At 36.3% G+C, this 18,681-nt stretch overlaps 1 protein-coding gene across 1 annotated transcript; it reads right to left on the bottom strand.

Annotated features, from left to right (window-relative positions):
- Positions 1-7,115: 7,115 nt before the first annotated feature.
- On the bottom strand, positions 7,116-7,997 carry LOC145788399 (52 kDa repressor of the inhibitor of the protein kinase-like). The gene has a single exon (XM_082600167.1). The coding sequence runs from the start codon at positions 7,995-7,997 to the stop codon at positions 7,116-7,118; it is 882 nt and encodes a 293-aa protein (XP_082456293.1).
- Between the last annotated feature and the right edge of the window lie 10,684 nt (positions 7,998-18,681).

Here is an 18,681-nt window from a genome sequence, read left to right as displayed (position 1 = left end):
TTTGAACAGGCCAAAAGGAAATATAAGAAAAATTTTTTGATCCAGTTAAGTTACATAGTTAAGCATTTTGAATTGCAAGAAATCGCCTTTCTCTTTAATGTCCTATTTTTAAAATTAGCTGATCAAATGCAAGTTGGTCTAAAACCTTTGGTCTATGTTTCTCAAATTTTATCAATGCAAACTTAATACACATCATAAATTTTCAGTTTGATATTATTAATTGCATAATATCAATGAATAATAATAATAATGTTAGTAGATTAATGTCAACTTCAACATACATTTCAGTGCAACCAAAGTAAACTTAAACTGTTTTCTGACTAGGAAAAACTTTCATAAGTCTTTAGATTTCGTTCTCACTTTTTTTGCTGGTGGAGGTCTTTTGATTAAGTTCCCTCATGGATCCTCTACTGCAGATGTACATTTTCATCCTGAATGCTGCTATTTAGGCTAAAATTTAAAAAGTGCATTATTATTTCGCTAATTAAAACTAATACAATATTTTCTCAATCACAAAGAGTCTGCATATCTATTCATTCCCGCCATGATATTTGAAAGTGTGACTATCCAAAGAGATTTCTACATGAATCGCAAGTTTGTCAAATATTGTAACAGATTGGATTCATTGCACACAAACAAATTTTAAACCATAAGAATGAAAGTAGTATTGCAGTAGAACTTTAGATGCAATACTTTAAAATGCTGTAATTAATTGCTTTTTTATTTTCTACTTTCAATAGATAGCATGAATTTTTGAACACATTGATTTATGATAGTTCGTCAAACATTATGTTAGTTGTAATAGGCCAGAAATAGTAGGCTATACTTTAAGTAAATGAAGAACAGTAGGCCTACTCAATGTACAAATAAAATCTAACAACCAGACGGAGTTTAACATAATATAATAGCATAAAAATTACAAACATTTGTGGCCATAGTCAGGTTAGCCTTTTTCAAGTAGCCTAACCAACTGACTGATGTTCTTCATAAATTGAAATTACAAACCTGATCTACATAGCCTATGCAAAACCGAAAAAAAAAAAGAAATTCATAAGAATGAAACAGCAAGACAGATGATAGGCAAAATCACATGACGCTTAATTGCCTAGTAAAAAGCACAAATCAATGACGCAAATTAGCCTACGTGAAAACATTTAGCAGATAGGAGGCACCTGTGGCAAACAACTGCTTATTGAGGCGAGGATTGCAAGATTTTATGAGCAAAGCCTCTTGCACTTTAGTATCAATTTCGGTGAAGCATTTACGTACAATTCTAAAAGACTCCAGGGATGGTTTATTGTTTGAACAAGTTGGCAGTCGAGAAGGCTATTCTCTTTCATGGCACTCTTTCTGTTGAGAGCAATTAAATCTAAATGGTCCCTCACTCTTGTGGCCGAATATCGCGTGGAACTTGAACAAGTGAACTTGAACTTGAACAGTACCAACTGTTGAATGAGCGCTACTCTACACTCGGTATGATCGTTAATCTATTTTAACTTGTACTATTGATACCTGTTTGAAAATTGTCATCATCTTTCTATGTTCCGGATCTTTTTTCAGAAAGCTCATAAAAGGGTTCAATTTTTGGAAAAAAAACTGTTGAATTTGATGCTATGAATTCTGTTAGCTCATTGTCATTGATTGATATCAAGTTAATTTGTACTTTCTTTGGTGGATGTTCTTCTGATTTAATTTCTATTGTAGCGACTAAATCAGTTGACATTTCACAGAGCATGACATGCTGCAATCAAAAAAAGGAAAACCGACTACCTCTTCAGACAAATAGGCTACCACATGTGAGCTGCCAGCTTTGTTAAAACAATCTTGAAAACGTCTTTCTTTATTTTCTTATAATTTACACAGGATTTCATGAGAAGTAGGCTAGGTCATTGTAAGAAGCGCAGGCTGTTAATGGTGCCACCATTAAATTTGAAATAAATTAGCACTGCATTTCTGTAATTCCTTTTGTTTCTCTGTGGGAGTTGCATTTGACTTTAAAAATCTCAAACGTTCAAGGTATAAATCACTTTGCCCATCCATCTGGCATGAAGCTTTAGTCCAGGAGCCATGAATTTGATCTTTTGAGGAAGTAGCTTACTTCAAAAATAAAAATCACAGCCAATTCTAAAACCACCCGGTAATCTTCCCTTAACAGTTTTTTTTTTATGTTGAAAAATAACAAACAATGGTGATATCACCAGGGCTGTATTCATAAAAAAGATCAGGGTATACTGTCAGATTTGCTAAAATGATGATAAATAATATAGCCTACAACTTGCAAAATACTAATCTTTAAATCTTATTCTACCATAACATGAATTATCAACATCAAAATTCGACAGCCAGGCAACAGAGTTTCCAGGTAACCTTTTTACTTTAAAGAGCAAACATTCAAATAAAAAAGGAAAACATTCAAGCATAAAACTCGCAGAACGAAATTAAGTTCATGGTACACCCGTGTACCATTGGTTCTCAAGGAGTTAAGTAGTTAGCAGTTGTCAAGAATCCGTAGCCTAATGATAGCATAGGCACTCTCTTTGGAAAACCAGAGGTTATACTATAGTTGGTCGAAAAAGCAGAGAGTGTGCTGCGTATACCGCCGAATACCCTCGAATGCAACACTGGATATCACCTTTGTAATCAGCTAAATTGTTGCAGTAACGTTCTCATTGATAGGTAGGCTACACATGCAAATTGTAGCCTACTGTAGATGCAAAAAAATGATGTCTGATTATTGTCATCAAATTGACGACCTGGAAAATAATATTGTGACTTTACATTGTCAAATAGATTGGAAATTGCAGTTATTGATGGTCGTTTTACAAACTCAAATTTACTTGTTGCTTAAGTAGTAGCCGGTTAGGCCTACTTTAGTGCAATGAATGCATGCTGATTGCTGATATCAATAACGTGTTGCCTCCCCGCTAGCCCCATGATTATTGGTTAAGCACCCGACTCAAGATCAAGCGGCGTTGGTTCGTCTTTCGGGATGTGCAATTGAGCTTCAGGACTGCTCTCCAGTCAGCGGCACCTAATGGATAGAATAATTCCCGTACCGGTACATCAACACTTCAACAAAAGCCGAAACTCCACTTTGTCAATCTCGGTGACTGGGCCTGCGTCAATGGTTCAAAGCCTCTACAAGTATACGAAACTGCCTGGATAAAGCTCTCAAATAAGTTTTCTCAGTCCGAGCATAAAGATTCATTCAATTAACCAATATTAGTATTCCCTTCCACTTTGCTGAAAAATGCAAGTTTTTTTGATCTAACTTGAAATTTATATTGGCCAGCTAGAGTAATATGCTGTGTCAGAGTTGGATGAAAAACCATATCTTTTGCATTTTTTGATACTTAAATAAAGCTTTTAACATTTGTGACTCATGAGATATGGATCTTAGCACCATTTAGCCCCCTGCAGAAAAACAAAGAAGCTTGAGCTACCTCTGAGCATGAATATCCTTTCAAATTATTTTACATGTGATATTGGAACATTCTAAACTGGAACCAAAGGGAACACTTTAACATCTGGTGCCAACAAATTCAAACAAAAGTGTTTTTAAGGACCATCCTAATACTCACCATGCTGAATTTTGCATTTTTTGCTCCTAAAATGCTTACATTGATAGCAATAAAAGGAAAGCAAGTGTTAAGATTGAAAGCATAGTTTTAATAGACATAAATTTACCCTAAAATGTTTAAAAATAACATAACAATAGGAAATAAATAAACATCTGGCCGGCAACATCTTCGGCACTTATATAGCACCCGACTCTCAGCTGCCAGTCTTGAACTATGTGATTGCCGCAAACCCTGATCATTACAACGCTTCAGAAAAATGTTAAGTGTGTTTGGAAGTCAAAATGTGTTAATGTGAAATGTATTTTTTGTGTAAACATTAACAACTTTTTGTTTTTATAGATGAAAATGCACTTTCTAAAGTTTGGCTTGTCGGCACTTGTGGTAATTATATTAATTGTTACTGTGTCTGGGCAAAAGAGCACGAAAATTCACGATCGTATATGTCAATTTCATGTTACAACGGAAGTTGGCAATAGATCTGTGACCGACGTGTTATACGACAATAGAGAATTCGATTGTGTAAACTGCTCCAAGTCGAACAAGTTGATTACAACTCTTGTACCGCGTGGCCATGGACATCTCTTTAAGTGGGCAAGATTTTGCAGGTTGAACTGCAACGGTATAGCTTGCAAAGACAAACCAAACTCCACTTGTCTTAACCCTAAAAATTTGGCTGTACAGCAGAAACGTGGGGCTATCAACATTTGTGTAGAAGGTAAGAAGATTTATTACTCCTAAAATAAAGTGTAAAAACGTAAACGTAAAAAAATGATATCTCAAAAGTCAAGACAGATTCATTTACAAATGACAACGTAAGCTAAAGCGACGACCTTCATTAAAACAAACTGGAATGAGCCAATGCTTGATTACTTTTTGCATTGATGCCGCCTTTGGCTGTTGTAAATCCGGTCCGTGATGATGATGAATTGCTGCTGTCGTTTGCAAATAGGAAAGGTTACCGACCAATTAAATTAACATCGTGATAAATGAACCTCACTTGAAAAAAGTATAGCTTTTTTTTTGGACCACGTTATTGAACTTTCCCGTTTTAGAGTGGTCGGGCAAAATAATAATGTGGTTTGATACACGTGAACCTACACAACCTTGATCTGTGACCAGTTGACCACAAATGCCCTGGTCGCTAATTGGAAGACAAGTTGACAGCAAATGTGCGTACGCACACGCACTTTTGGACTGAGTGATCTTTAACAACGTTATGAATGAAAATTCTTCTACTTTTCAAACTTCAAATACTGTCATGTTTTTTTTTTACATGTGACAAAGCCTTTGCATACACAAAGGTAGTCAGTACATGCATGCTCATAAAGCAAGTTTTTTTTTCGAACAAATTATTGAAGTCTTTCTTTTTTATTATAATATTGTATTTTGATTTTGATAACGTATTTCTGTCCTACAGTGACCATGCCCACTGTCTTATTGATATAACCTTACTTTTTTACCATTAACGAGTGTTACGAACTGTTACGAACTGTTTACGAACTACGAACAAGAAGACTATAACGGAAAGGAAAATAGTAGCCTACCACAAAATAGGTGAAACAAAAAATGTTTTCCATGATATTGAGCAATTTTAAGTTTGAGGCACTGCACAATTAGAAATAAAAAGCCCTTTGATACCAGTGTAAGCCTACACGTAGAGTAAAAAGGCATGAATGTCACAACGTACAATGGAGAGCAGAACATTATTCTGAACAGCACTGTGATCTATTTATACACAGTTGGATTGATTTTACTGCTTCCGAGAAAGTCAGTTCATTAATTAATTTATCATTACACCATTTGAAATGCGCACTGGCTAGCCAGTACTCAGAAGTGAAGAAAACCCATTTGGTTGGCATGCGCTTCAGAAATCACACATTTAAATGGAATGAAGTGTTGAAATCTCACAAATCATGCTGCAAAGATGGAATTGTCGAAATTATTCTTTCATGTGTATGTGGTACAGTCTCGTAACTGATCCTTCGTACAAATTCGTGTTAAAACTTTTACAGTCAATCTGTAAGTCTCTCCCATGTAATCGTTCTCCATGGTTTACTTTTCTGCTTTTTACAAGATGAGCAGTGCTACTGCCACAACCTTTTCGGAAAAAAATGACTGAAAACCATTTTCAAACATTCAAAATATTTTGTTTGCATGCAGATGCAACAACAATAAATATTGTCTGTTATGGCACTTGATTGTTGGAAATTGAAGATAAACTTTAAATTGAAAAAAATTATTTGATATGATGTTATGAGTTGGATTATTCAGCTCTGCGAACGCTAACAACAACAACAACAACAACAACGACAATTCAATTTATTTTTCTTTGTCGCAATGCAACTTTTTATTTTTCTTTGTCGCAAAAAAAAATTTCAACTTTAAATCAATAACAATTGTATAAAATCAGTAAGGTTTGAAAGCTTGTTTGTTTTATTGATGAAGCTTTCGCCACCTTAACAAGTTTTCTTTCTTCGTAAAGACGAAGTCACCTTTATGATGGCATTGGCAAAAGCTTTATCAATAAATTATGCAAGTTTCCTAACCGGGATGATTTTATTTACTTGCATGGGCGTCCGCACATAGGGGCAAATGGGGTCAGCTGACCCCCCCTGGAAAATTGTTAGATGAAAAATGAAAAAGCGAGAACATGTAAAAATAGGCATGAATTCAATGAAGCTGTTCGTAACATTGAATCATACAGAAAAGAAAGAACAATCGGCCACCAATTTAGTTAATCACTTCTTGAATGAAAAGTGAAGTCGACGTGGGTCTTTGCCGAATTTTTCGATGACTTTTTGGATGAACTAATTTTTGTCCGAGTTTATTTGGCTTCTGTGGACACTCATCATCACAGCCCAGATAGCCTGTCGTCAGACATGGTTGATCTTAGCCATGTTTTGACCCGCCTCATTGTGCTGAATGATCTTTCTACCGTACAAGTAGTGGGAGGGTCAGTAATGTTATCATCGCTTGACGTACAGCTGGAAAAAGTTCCATATTTTTCACCAAGTCCACAAATTCCAATTCTTCTTGGTCTTCGGACTGAGGAAATTTTCCTTTTATGGTTATACCATGACATGGCGTCCTGCTGAAAATTGTCAAAGTTGTAGAATTGATGTATGGTTTTGACCAGGGCTTTGTATTCTGAACAATCAAATTCCTCCATCTGCGCTGGATGCAGTCGGTATAACATGAATGCCGGCATGTTCGTCTCTGAGAAGCGGCTTTTCAGAGACTGGATTAAAGAGTCCAGGTAGCCTAAGGAACGTAAATGGAGCGGCGATAGTATTCCTCACTGGTGCCACCAGTATTTGCTTTGAATACTTGACGGACACATTGCCGTGGGACAGATATGGTGACACCGATTTCTTCGGCTGACTTCAATGCCGCTTTATAAATATTTTCTGCAAAAAGTGTTTCTGCATTTTGCCGATGATCACAAAACATTGATACGAGTTTGTCAATGTGCTTCTTGACACCTAACATGTTCAGTTGGACTGCCTAAAGGGCTTGGGTGACAGGCTCCAAAACCTATAGCGTTACTACAAAAGTAGCGGTTCCAGAAGCGGTCCGCAGCTGGTGTGCGGTCTGCCGTCCCTTTGCATTCGATTCGTGCTGCGCTAAATTCTCCAACTGCCTGTGAATTTCGATGAAATTTTCCGCGAAGAGTCTTATACTTTTATATTTCGCGCTCCACCTCGTTTCACATAACAATGGCGTGTTTGGTATTAGGCATCTTCGTTTCGGGCTCTCTCTAAAAAAATTTATTATAGCCTTCACTGTTCCAATAGTGTTTCGTACATCCGAAACTGCATTCAGATCGTTGACCATGAGGGCGATGGGCTGAACACTAGAACAGTGGACAAATACTGCCAACGGATACTCGCTTCTAATACGTGCCTGTACTCCATTTTCTTTGCCTGCCATAGTGGAGCATCCATCGTATCCTTGACCACGTAGTTTATTTAAATTTAGTCCGTACTTATTACACTGATTTATTATTGTCCCTGCTATCGTTTCTGCGTCCATTTCGTTCAGTGACGCAAAACCAAGAAACTCTTCTCGAATGACGAGATTTTTTTCGTCGAAAAACCTCACTCCAATAGCCAGTTGCTCTTTTCCTGAAATGTCAGCGGTCTCATCCGCTAAGATTGAGAAGCCAACAGAATTGTTTGCTTCAGTAACAATTTCATCTTTAACCGTTTCTTCACACAAACGTATCATCTCGTTTTGTATACGAGCCGATGTATACTTAGCATTGTCACTTGCGTGCTCCATGTGATCTTTCAAAATTCCATCACCAGTTTCAATTCTAAAACTTAATAAATCATTCAGATTACCGGACTTGGAATCCTTGACGGTGAAAGTGAACCCACCTTGACCCCCCCTAACCGAAAACCTGCGGACGCCCATGTTTACTTGTTATGTATGTTTGTTTTTGTTTGTTTGTTTATCTTTATCCTGCATTGCGGGAAAGCGGACTTGAGCGCTATGCATCGGTGTACGCCTTTCGACGTACACCTGACCCACGCTGCAGCCGACTGCAATGTCTGTTTCCGGTTGTCTACTCTATTTATGACTGAAATTTGGTACTACCCATTACTCGAAATCGATCACTGGGTAGAGGCAATTATCGTAAAGTTTCTTGCCCAGAGAAACTTTTCATCCTCAATAACATTGAAGAACCAAAACAGAGATTCAGATACATCAGCGTCTATTTCACAATTTAAATCTACAAGCAATATCGTTAAATTCAAAATTATATCATTTGCATCATATTTTCTACCAGCGAGAAGGTTTATCTTTAGGTTACAACTAGGCAGTGGTTGCCTTCTGTAGACTTATTACCAATGCTGAAATTAAAATTTAAAGTGCAGAATTAAGCAAAGTGTAAAGTATCAAGCGGTTTGTCATATGTTTAACCCTTAGAAGGTTGGGCTCTCTGGAGTCTTGCTCAGTTTGGGGGGGGGGCTGTCGATTCTTCTTATGCTTTAGGAGTGATATCTCTGTTATTTTTTAAAGCACGGTTTCAAAACTTGAGATTCACTTTGTAAAATTATTCACGCTGAGCATATCCGAAAATTAAAACTATGTGAGTTTTAGAACTGCTCATATACGTTGAAATGTTGAGGTGACTTATGACGTTTGGGTTATTTGGTATTTTTTGGTAGAGTAATGAAAAACATGCATTGCAATGTTGTGATTAAATTTTTTTTCATAATCTCAATTTGAATCATTTGATTAACAAATCATTTGATTAACGAGGCCAAATTAATTACTTTCATCCAGCTGGTGGGAAAATTTTGATCAATAGAATATGAAATATTTCAGAGGATGTACTGAGAAATACCTTATATCTCTCACTTCGTAACCTTTATTCGCTCAAACTTTCAGCTCAATATAGGTGAATAAAAGTTAGGAAAAGTCAAGAAGTCTCATAGTCGCAGCCTCAGTGGTTTTAGAGATACAAATGTTGATACAAAAAAGTTGAATTGACAGCCCCCCACCAACCTTCAAAGGGTTAAGGGACGATCGAGAAAAGAGTTACATCAGGGTGGTCCAAGACTGCAAACATGAAGGGCCACATTAGGGTCTGAGAAAAACTTCACGGGCCGTATAGTGAAAAATGATAACGCGTTGCTGAAAGTAGTAACGTTGTTAAATAAAAACTTAACTAGGTTGCGATTTTGAACTTCTTTTCTATAGATTTCGATCTGTTTTAGCTACATTCTTACTGTTGGCAGGCTATAAACATTAACAAATCTTGTCGCTGACAAAATGCAGTTGCAATGAAAGGACTGAGTTTGCTGTTCTGATCGACCTAATGTATTGCTGCACGCCTAACTCACTTTTTAATCTCTGCTTGCGACTCAAAAAGTGATTTTCAGCTAGTAAAAAAGATACGATGCATAACACATCAACAAATTAGCAAACCAAAACAATTCATTGTTTTTTGCTTTTGCATATAATGTCGATCTCTGGTTTAAATTCAGTGGTCGACACTCGACAGACGTAAGCAGGCATCCAGGGTTTCATCAGCCATTCTGTTCCGTGTGTCGCTTTTTAATCGCTTCATAACGGAGAAAGTTATGAAGCGATATGGAGCTCACACCCATGGAGAGCCTTCCTCCCGGAAAACGTGAACCGTGGAAGTATTGGCGATGCCTCAACCGCTTAAGAACTGGTATTGGCAGGTGTAAAACCTTGATGAGACACTGGGGGTATTCCATGGGGAGCACAAGTTGCAAATGCGGACAGGAGCAAACGATGCAACATCTACTCGAATGCCCTGACCTAAAAGCAAGGTGCTCTGCACAGGATTTGGCCGAGTTCAACGATAGAGCAAGAGCCTGCGTGATGCTCTGGGCTACGGCCATGTGACACACGATGAAGAAGAAGAACGGAGAAAGTGCCTTCATAACCGAGAAAGTGCTAGCAACAAAAGCAAAATATCAACGCACGTTTGTGTCGTCACAAACCGACATCGTTCCCTCATAGTTACCTATTGACCCGATTATGCGCGACTTATTTAGGGTTGTGGCGAATGTAATGTATTTATTAAACGTAGGTGTATTTTTAAACCTTGGATTTATCACTGATAATTCCGGCATGCACAAAGTGTTCGCGGGCCGCATGCGGCCCGCGTGCCAGAGTTTGGACCACCCTGAGTTACATCATTTGTCCCCGAAAAGGATTAATTCGTAAATTTTCAATAGAATACTCTTTTCTTGAGCTTATCCGAGCAAAAACCTATTGCGACAATACTTGCATGGATTAAAAATTATAATTGATGCTTTAAAAGTAACCTAGCTCTGACCCACAAAAACTTATTTTCCTCGTTACTGGACTATGACCCCAAGTTTAGGAACCATCGGGCCAGTCTGTTCAATTTAGCATCATGAAAAAATCAAATTGTTTTATTTACATGTTTTTGTGTTTTCCATTAAACAAGTTTTACGATTTATTGTACCCACTTCTCATGCAAGCGTATTTCACGCAATTTAATTAAATGTAGGCTATACTGCTTATGCTTTGTCTTCGTTTATTTTTTGCTAGAGATACTATTTTGTTGCATTGAGGAGTAAAACTGCTTCGTTTTTGGCACATTTGCTTTTGTTGCAAATTTAAGGTTTGCTATTAAACTTTCCGTATAACCATTCCCAGTTAGTCCAAATGAACGGTTGACAAATGCCAAATTTAAATGCGTAACAGCATGTTATAATATATACGAACGACGATAATATAAACAGTATAAAAATACCGTACCCTACTTCCATTACTCCATATTAACAAATAACATTGTATTAAAATCAGTTCTCAAATTAAGCGAGTGACTTTCATTAGAAAGTGTCAACAGCATTTACGTTTCGTTAGAACGTTGATGGATGATGAAAGTATAAAAAGTTATTTATATTTTCTGACGAAACGTTATCAAAAAAGTTTTTAAATTGCGATATTTCTTAAATTCATAGCAATTAGGATACTAACATAAGACATTGTTAGCCTTTATTTTATGATTTTTTCTCATTTTTCTGATATAAAAAAAATCGGCTCACTGGCAAATAAATTAGACTACTGTGTGTAGAAGCATATTATCGGAAACCTTTATGTGTTCTCGAGAGCTTAAAAATCCAGCAGACTTATTACTGAGAATTGATTAAACTAGTTTGATTCCCTTTTGCAACAGTTTTAAACTTTTTGGTTTTATGCAAGCCATGTACAGTCTAATATTTTGTAAATCATAACCAACAATTGCATAAGAATACGATTAAACAAATTTTTGTGATTGCAGATTATGAAGATGAATTACCAAACGACGATGCCTCAAACAAAACTAAAAATCAGGTGAGTGGCAAAACTGCAGTTATGATTATTTCTATTTTAAATTAGTTTTCAATGCTGACAAGCTGTGTGGTCTTCAACAGCAAATCTGCTAGTTGAGCATGTAAGTAGTCTTTTTTACAAAACAAATATGCAACGACTTGCTGCCATGGTCCACAGGATCTGTATGACTGACTGGGTGCTGGTGTATAACTAATGTGCAATGTTTGAACTCTGTTATTTTAACTTGACGTTTATTCCACCCCATCACAATATTCCTACCCAGTCGAGGGTCGACGCTGATTAATCGTCATCTCACTGCAGTAAGGTTGATGCATTTTATAGATTTAATGCAAGAAGTAGCATATCTCTTGCTAGCGAATGTGATATTGAGTAAAGGATCACATAACTAACCCCTGCCAGGTTTTTCAATATTTAAACCGAGTAGGCCTATGTGTTTATTGATTACGGAATGCTCTCGATTGCTGAGTGGCGTCCCTTCGACTATAGCCCTTGATTTATTTGATGTATGAGCAGTATGCTGCTGTAGCTAAAGAGGAATGTCTACGGCCCTTCTTAGGGCTATAGCCTGCTGAATTATACTGAGGATTATGTGTTTACGATCTCAGTGGCCCATCTACCTAACGGAAAAAACAAAACAAAGCAAATTGCTACAAAATTGTCCTCCAAGCATGAAACATTGTACAGTAAATATCAAGTTCTGTTTTTTGTTTCAGATCCCTCTGATCATTGGCTTTGCAGTTGGTGGCGTAATGTTGATTGTGGTAATCGCAGGGGTTATTTTGGGTCGATCCAACAGAAATGTACCTCAGGGGGACAGCGATGTAAGTACAGTAAAGATTTTATAAGGTTTCTTTAGAATGGACTAACGTATCTTGGTATTGCTTAATCACATTGCAAAACAGATCATTGAGGGAAAAATAGGGGAAGGTTTGGTTAGTTGAGCCGGGTAACGGTTAATTCATCCGGTTTTATCGCAACGTCGTGCATGATTAGTCAACCGTTTCATAACGAAAATATGGAAAAACTTGAAGTCCATCAGCACATGTAGTTTTAGGGATTTCTACAAGCAGAAAAATTGTGAAGCAGTTAAATGTAAAATGGTATAGTAAAAGTAGTTTTGAGAAAAATAAGAAATGTGTTATTTTTTCCTACGATGTTTCATCGTTGTCTTAATGGAAATACTGGGATAGGTGAGGGTAACTTACTCTTTGTTTTAGTAGTTCTCGTTGCTTGATTAGCCAGTTGGTTGTTGGCAATTTTTCATGAATTTTGAAAATGGCGGCGATGTTAACAGTTGAGCCACTTGCAATGTTCACGGTTGAGCCATGCCTTTATCATAAGGAATGTAGTTTATGAGCCGATGGTCCTTACGTACTGCCCTAATTTTGTTGTACCGTACTGTAATTGACGCGTAGAACTGGTGGCGTAGCCGGGGGCGGTCCTCTGACCCCCTTAAACTTCGATAAAAGTAATTCTTTCTGTAATGCGCCAGTTTGAGGGTAATTTTTTTAGCACTCCCTTCTTATATTTTTCTCGATAGTAACGCCACTGGTTGCTAGTGTTCGTTTTCTTCACAAACCTAGCGAAATCGTTTCAGAAAGGTAAAAGCACCTTCGTGCAAAGTTTCCTATGCAATGATTCTCAGTGTTTTCAGTAGTATAAATTTCTGTTCGTTCAGTGTTCACTGTTCTTTCATTTTAAGACACTAGACACAAAACACAGTTTTAACATTTTTTGATTGTTTATTTGCAAGATGTTTAAGAGAAGAGTTTATTATGTTTGATGCAGATTCAGCTCTCTTTTGGGATATCTATTGGAAGTGAAATAATGGTGGATCAACCGTGAACAACGGGTAGCTCAACCGTGAAATTTGGGGTATCATTTGAGCCGGCTGAATTTCAATTTTAAAATGCCGATAAATGATATAAATCGGGGGTCAGTCGCAAACACAAACATGTTCACAAGAACCGCATAAGACTGAAATTTATCATGATGGATTCGAATTTTTGGTAAAGTTCGTCGTTAAATTTTTATTGCAGAAAAATCGATTTCTGGCTCAACTAACTAGACCTTCCCCTATTTCGCTTTATTTGTGACGATGTCTTTTAAAAAATAGATTTTTAACGTTATCCTGCTACCGAAGCATACCGTACAGAGTAGCCTTAGAAGACTACAACAAATTTAATATTATAAAAATCACTTTGATAATATTTCTTCATAACTTGATGCCATCTTGTCCCACAGTGACAGTTCAAAATTTCAGCCACAAAAATATGCATAGGCCAAGCGAAGTTCAAAACTGAGACACATCTCAAAAAACTAATTGTTACTTAGAAACCTGGCAAAACTGAATATGAAACAAAATATTGTTGGTGACGTCCAATTTTGTTGAAACATTTTCTTGGTTATTTAAGTTAACAGATTAATTTTTGATTTGCATCGTATATCGAGTGTGACCACAAGGGTTCCATTTTGAATGGACAGAATTAACAATTTTGTATAGTTAATTTTGTCAAGAATTTCAACTACTTTCAGCATATCTTAGCTTTTCTTGCACAGTAAGTTGCCAGTTATGTCATTTTAAGATCATCTTCTTTACTTTCTCGAAGTCTTTCAATAGAGTTGCCACTCCCATAGATGGTCATATGAGATTGAGAAAATAATGAGAAAAGCTAAGATAACAAACATTAGGCTAAAAACATAGAAAAAAATCTATTTTTTCAAATCATTAAAAACAAAATTTTATAGTCATGCCAGCATAATTATTTGAAATTGGAAATTCTTTACAAATTTCAAAAATAAAAGAAGAAAAAAAAAACCGAGTTTTAATAATCCTATGCATTATTTTAATTTCTTGATTTCCGAACAGCTTGCAACTTTACCTGTTGCCTGAATAATAAAAGACATTAGGCTATCAAGAAAAATTGAAAGTAATTTTTGCAGGTTCGTAGTAATCGATCTTCTTGTGAGCAGACATCAACGGGTTTCTATTTTCAATCAAAAAACATAGTCGTGACTTGTGGTAGATTTAAGCGACGCCAGTCCTCTTAAAAACTCCTTTTTTGGATAGAGATTAGGACGCTGCGGAAGCGAGAACCTTAGACTAGGTGTCACTAGTAATAAATGTGCTCCTTTCAAGAGACTTTAAAGAGCAGCTATGTTCATGCATCGGTGAAAAAGTCTCGGTGCGCGTTTTCTTTTTGACACGCTGATTGGCAATTGTGCCATTAACGACTTGAAAAAATAATTAAATTATAGAATATATAACTATAGCATTATTACTTATACAACCATTTGTGTGCTCGATGCTATATGCACAATGTTAAATTGAAGTAAATTAAATCACTGTTATCAACGTTAAGTTTACAAACTGGGTTACAATAAAGCGACATCTTTGTAAATAAAACGTTCAATTTAAACAAGACGCTGCTGAAGATTGCATTCTAACGAAAGATTTGATTTTTGAATTGAACAATTTTTCTTGTAAATTTTCCTGCATTCGTTGCTTATAATTGACAACCTAAAATTTCGTACTGAAATATGTATTATTGCGATATTTTTTTCCTTCATACACCATCGCTCTACTTGAAAGATACAGCAAGATGTTTTATGACGTTTATTGTTGCATCTACATGTATTTTAGGTTGCTACCACACCTGTATCAATGTCTTATTCGGAGTGGCTATCAAATTACTCTACCGGAGGAAGAGGATCGAAAATAGCTGATCTCAGAGTTCAAGAAACAGTTAGCGTAACCTCTGAAGACATATATCCTCCAATGGATGTTTACAACATCGTCTATGATGCAAATAATATGAAACCTTATCAGAGTGGCCCAACAGTAATAGAGGTAAATATTTACAATTTAAAGTCTTTAAATAGATATAAGAAGAGACTTTTTATGTCTCTTACTAATTAATAATCGCATCCGCATTTATACGCAGAGAGGTATGAGGTATGAATGCCTTTCTTAAAATTAAAAAAAAAATGTAATGCTTCATATTTTTTTAAAGTTTTAATAGTTATATATTGCGTATTTAAGCTATGCCTGAGACATTTAATGCACGCTACAAATTTATCTTGGTTGCTGAATATTGTTTGTGGACAGAATTGGGAAGTAGCGCACTACTTTTTGGTAGCTATAGTGGGAGCGGCGCTACTTTTTTGTTGGTGTAGCCGCTGCAGTAGCTACACTACTTTTTTCCCAATGTTGCAATAGCGGATAGGCGCTACATTTGCTTTGGCCGTACTTCCGCTACCCGCTGCTTTCCAAATTAAAGCGAAAAAATGAATCGCTTTTAGACATTTTTAATAGAAACACTGGAGTCTCGAAAAAACTGGCGAGGTAAATAACGAAAAAATATGCATAGAAATAAAATTCCATCCAAAACGTGTTTTCCATAACAATCTTGAAATGATAGTGGAAGCGAATGTAGTGCTGGAACGTGATGTCATTCGTTTTCACGTCACTTTGACTTCTTTAAAAGTTTCCCTACGTCAGGTCTACAAGATAAAAGTAGTTCGTAGTAGCGCATGCCCACCCCTGCTTATGGACAATGTTGAAAATTAATTTTAAATCGACTACGGAGCTTGAGCCTGACAGAGTTGCCAGATAAGCAATACAAAGTAAACTTTTCATTTGTCAAATAAAATTTTCAGTTTTCGATTTAAGTCTTAAAAAATATTTGAAACTATTTTTCTATTTTGTTCCTCGTTCTAAAACCTACACCAATTTCACTCTGTTTAATTCAACTGGCAATTGAAGTTCTTTGTGCAATGTTTAATTGTGAAGATCTCTCAGAAGCTCATTAGCATTAAAGTTTAAATGTAGTTTGATCTAGTGGATTGCTTGACAAAACCTTGCACATGGTAAAAATATCTGCATGATTAAAACCTTTCAAAACGTAAATCAAAATGGTGTCAAGAGAGAAAATACACAAAAGGGGTTTGAAAGAAGCATGTAAGTGGACGTGGCGAGCATGACGGTTAAAGCATCCGACGCAAATAGGCCTACTGCAAAGCTGGCGTCCTCAGCAGCGGATTTTGAAAACAGATTGTTGGGACATCATTTTGTAGAGAAAATAAACAGCACAAAATATAACATGCATAAAAACAAATGCTAAGATAAGGGAAACATGAAGGCATTTAAATTTTAAGAAATATTTGGCCTTTAATTCATCACTACTGATAGGCCTACTTGTATACTTATTGGTGCACATTGTTCTTAAAGTAGGCTTTTATTTTCTTTCACTTCAATCGAAAGCTTTGCTTGGAACAGCCTTTAAAAGTGGGTATAACATTCGTCTAAACTAAATTCATGATCCACCCTACAGAAAAACATTGTTTTTGTGATACTGAAATCCTATTTAAAGATTTATTTTTGTCTAAACTCTGGGTGAGTAGCGTTTGTCCTTTTTGTGCAGACATCTTTTAATTCTTACCTTTACAAACAAGAAGAATATTTCACTGTCAACCTATGATGCAATCGAGTGACGATTTTTTTTGACATACGAACTCTGCTTTGTTTTTCAGTTTTAAGGAACACATGACTTAATGCTCTTCTCTTTAGATTCTCCATTGATAAAGACACATTTGTCCCAGCCCCTTCGGGAGAAATAAATTTAACAAAGCTGAACAAGCCCAGAGAGCACGAAAGTTTTTTTATAATGATAAAAGAAGGATTCACGTCTTTGTTTTTGAGGGCCACTTTACTAAGCATCAAAACTAAATGACTAAAAGTTGCAAATGAATAAAAATGGAGATTTCAATCGTACAGTGAGAACTAATTACAACAAACCTATACCTTAATGTTGAAATGTTTGCCCGGAATAGAATTATTTAGTCTTTTTATCTGTTTGATATCGCAAGGTTTGACGTGCGTTTCGATTGTCAGTAACTCATTTGTCTCTAAAAATACTTTTCGCCGTGATATAACTTCTCATTGCAATGCATAGACACATCCGCGTCCGATGTTTAAACTATAGCATTCCCTCTCTGACGCACTTTCCTGGCATATAACGAACAAGTCGTTGAAATGATGGGTGTCATGCCTACCCGCGTGATGTCGAGAAAGCGTCAACGAACGTTAAACCACGATTAGTTGAAGTGGAAAAAATATAAGAGACAAAGAATGATTTTTATTTGATGAATTACTTGACAGCTTTATCCTGCCAGATTTATCTTTTAGCCATTTTCATTATTGCTGTCGAATCGATAGATTTGTAAGACGTTGTTTCAGAACGGTTTGACATTGAAATGAAAACATATTTAAGACCTTCAAAAGTCGATTAACATAGCCTTTTTAATCGTGAAGCTTTGCAATACCAGTTTGTTATTTCTGTCAAATGATGACGACTCAATATTTAGGAACACATTTAACAAAATATAATATAAAACGTTTTATAAATTGTGTTGCTTAATGTTTAAGCATGACGTAACTGCAGTAACTGTAGAGCAAGAAAACTTGTCTATTTCATGATGATTTTGCTGTTGCTCTTTCCTATGTTTAACCTGCTCAAGATCGGTTGTAGCTGAATTTTGAATTTACTGCAGTCGGTTAACACAAAAAATAACAGAACACAATGTTGATAACATAAATAGTATACAAAAGTCGTATGCATATTTATGTAAACTATCAATAATGAAGTGATCCGTTTTTATATATTCAGATTGACGGGACAGCTGGAATGGAAAACGAATTTCAAGAATTTTCAGTAGAATTCTTTACCGATTCTCTCCATGGGTCTTTGTCTCTGCCGGAAGAAGAGGCATCTCAGGAGTATGAAGTTGATCGGCTTGACTCTTCAGTTGTGACAGTCCCTGGAAAAGAAGAACTGAACAATAACAGCAAGGGTGTCAAACCAATGGAAACGTATTTTTACAGCACAAACTATGATGCGTGGCCAGAAAGGGAAAATTATCTTCACTTTAGAAAGCATTCTTTAACACGTTCCGAAAAGCGACGAAGTTTTGGTCAATGGAGCGATGAAAGTGAATTTGACATTCACCATCTCAGGAGAAGGGACCAAAGCTTAAGGTCAGGTCGCCCTTCCATCAGTTCGCATTGGACTTCCTGGAGCTCCATCAAATCTTCATGTTTGTCAAAACGTCTTCGCTTGAATTTCGCCAACTTGACGCACGTTTTTGTTGACGTACATTGCAATATGACGCATAGTTGTGATGATGTCAGATCTATTGACCACGAATCAACCGCATACAGAAGAAACAGTGAATTTTTAAAATCTCGATCAAG

Source organism: Aplidium turbinatum, chromosome 2 (assembly GCF_918807975.1).
Source record: "Aplidium turbinatum chromosome 2, kaAplTurb1.1, whole genome shotgun sequence".
NCBI lineage: Eukaryota > Metazoa > Chordata > Ascidiacea > Aplousobranchia > Polyclinidae > Aplidium > Aplidium turbinatum.
Note: the sequence above shows the minus strand (reverse complement) of the source record. Positions and strands in the feature narration are given on the sequence as shown.

What these genes read in the sequence shown, in the direction of transcription:
- LOC145788399 (XM_082600167.1), bottom strand. Translation starts at nt 7,997, where the DNA reads ATGGGCGTCCGCAGGTTTTCGGTTAGGGGGGGTCAAGGTGGGTTCACT.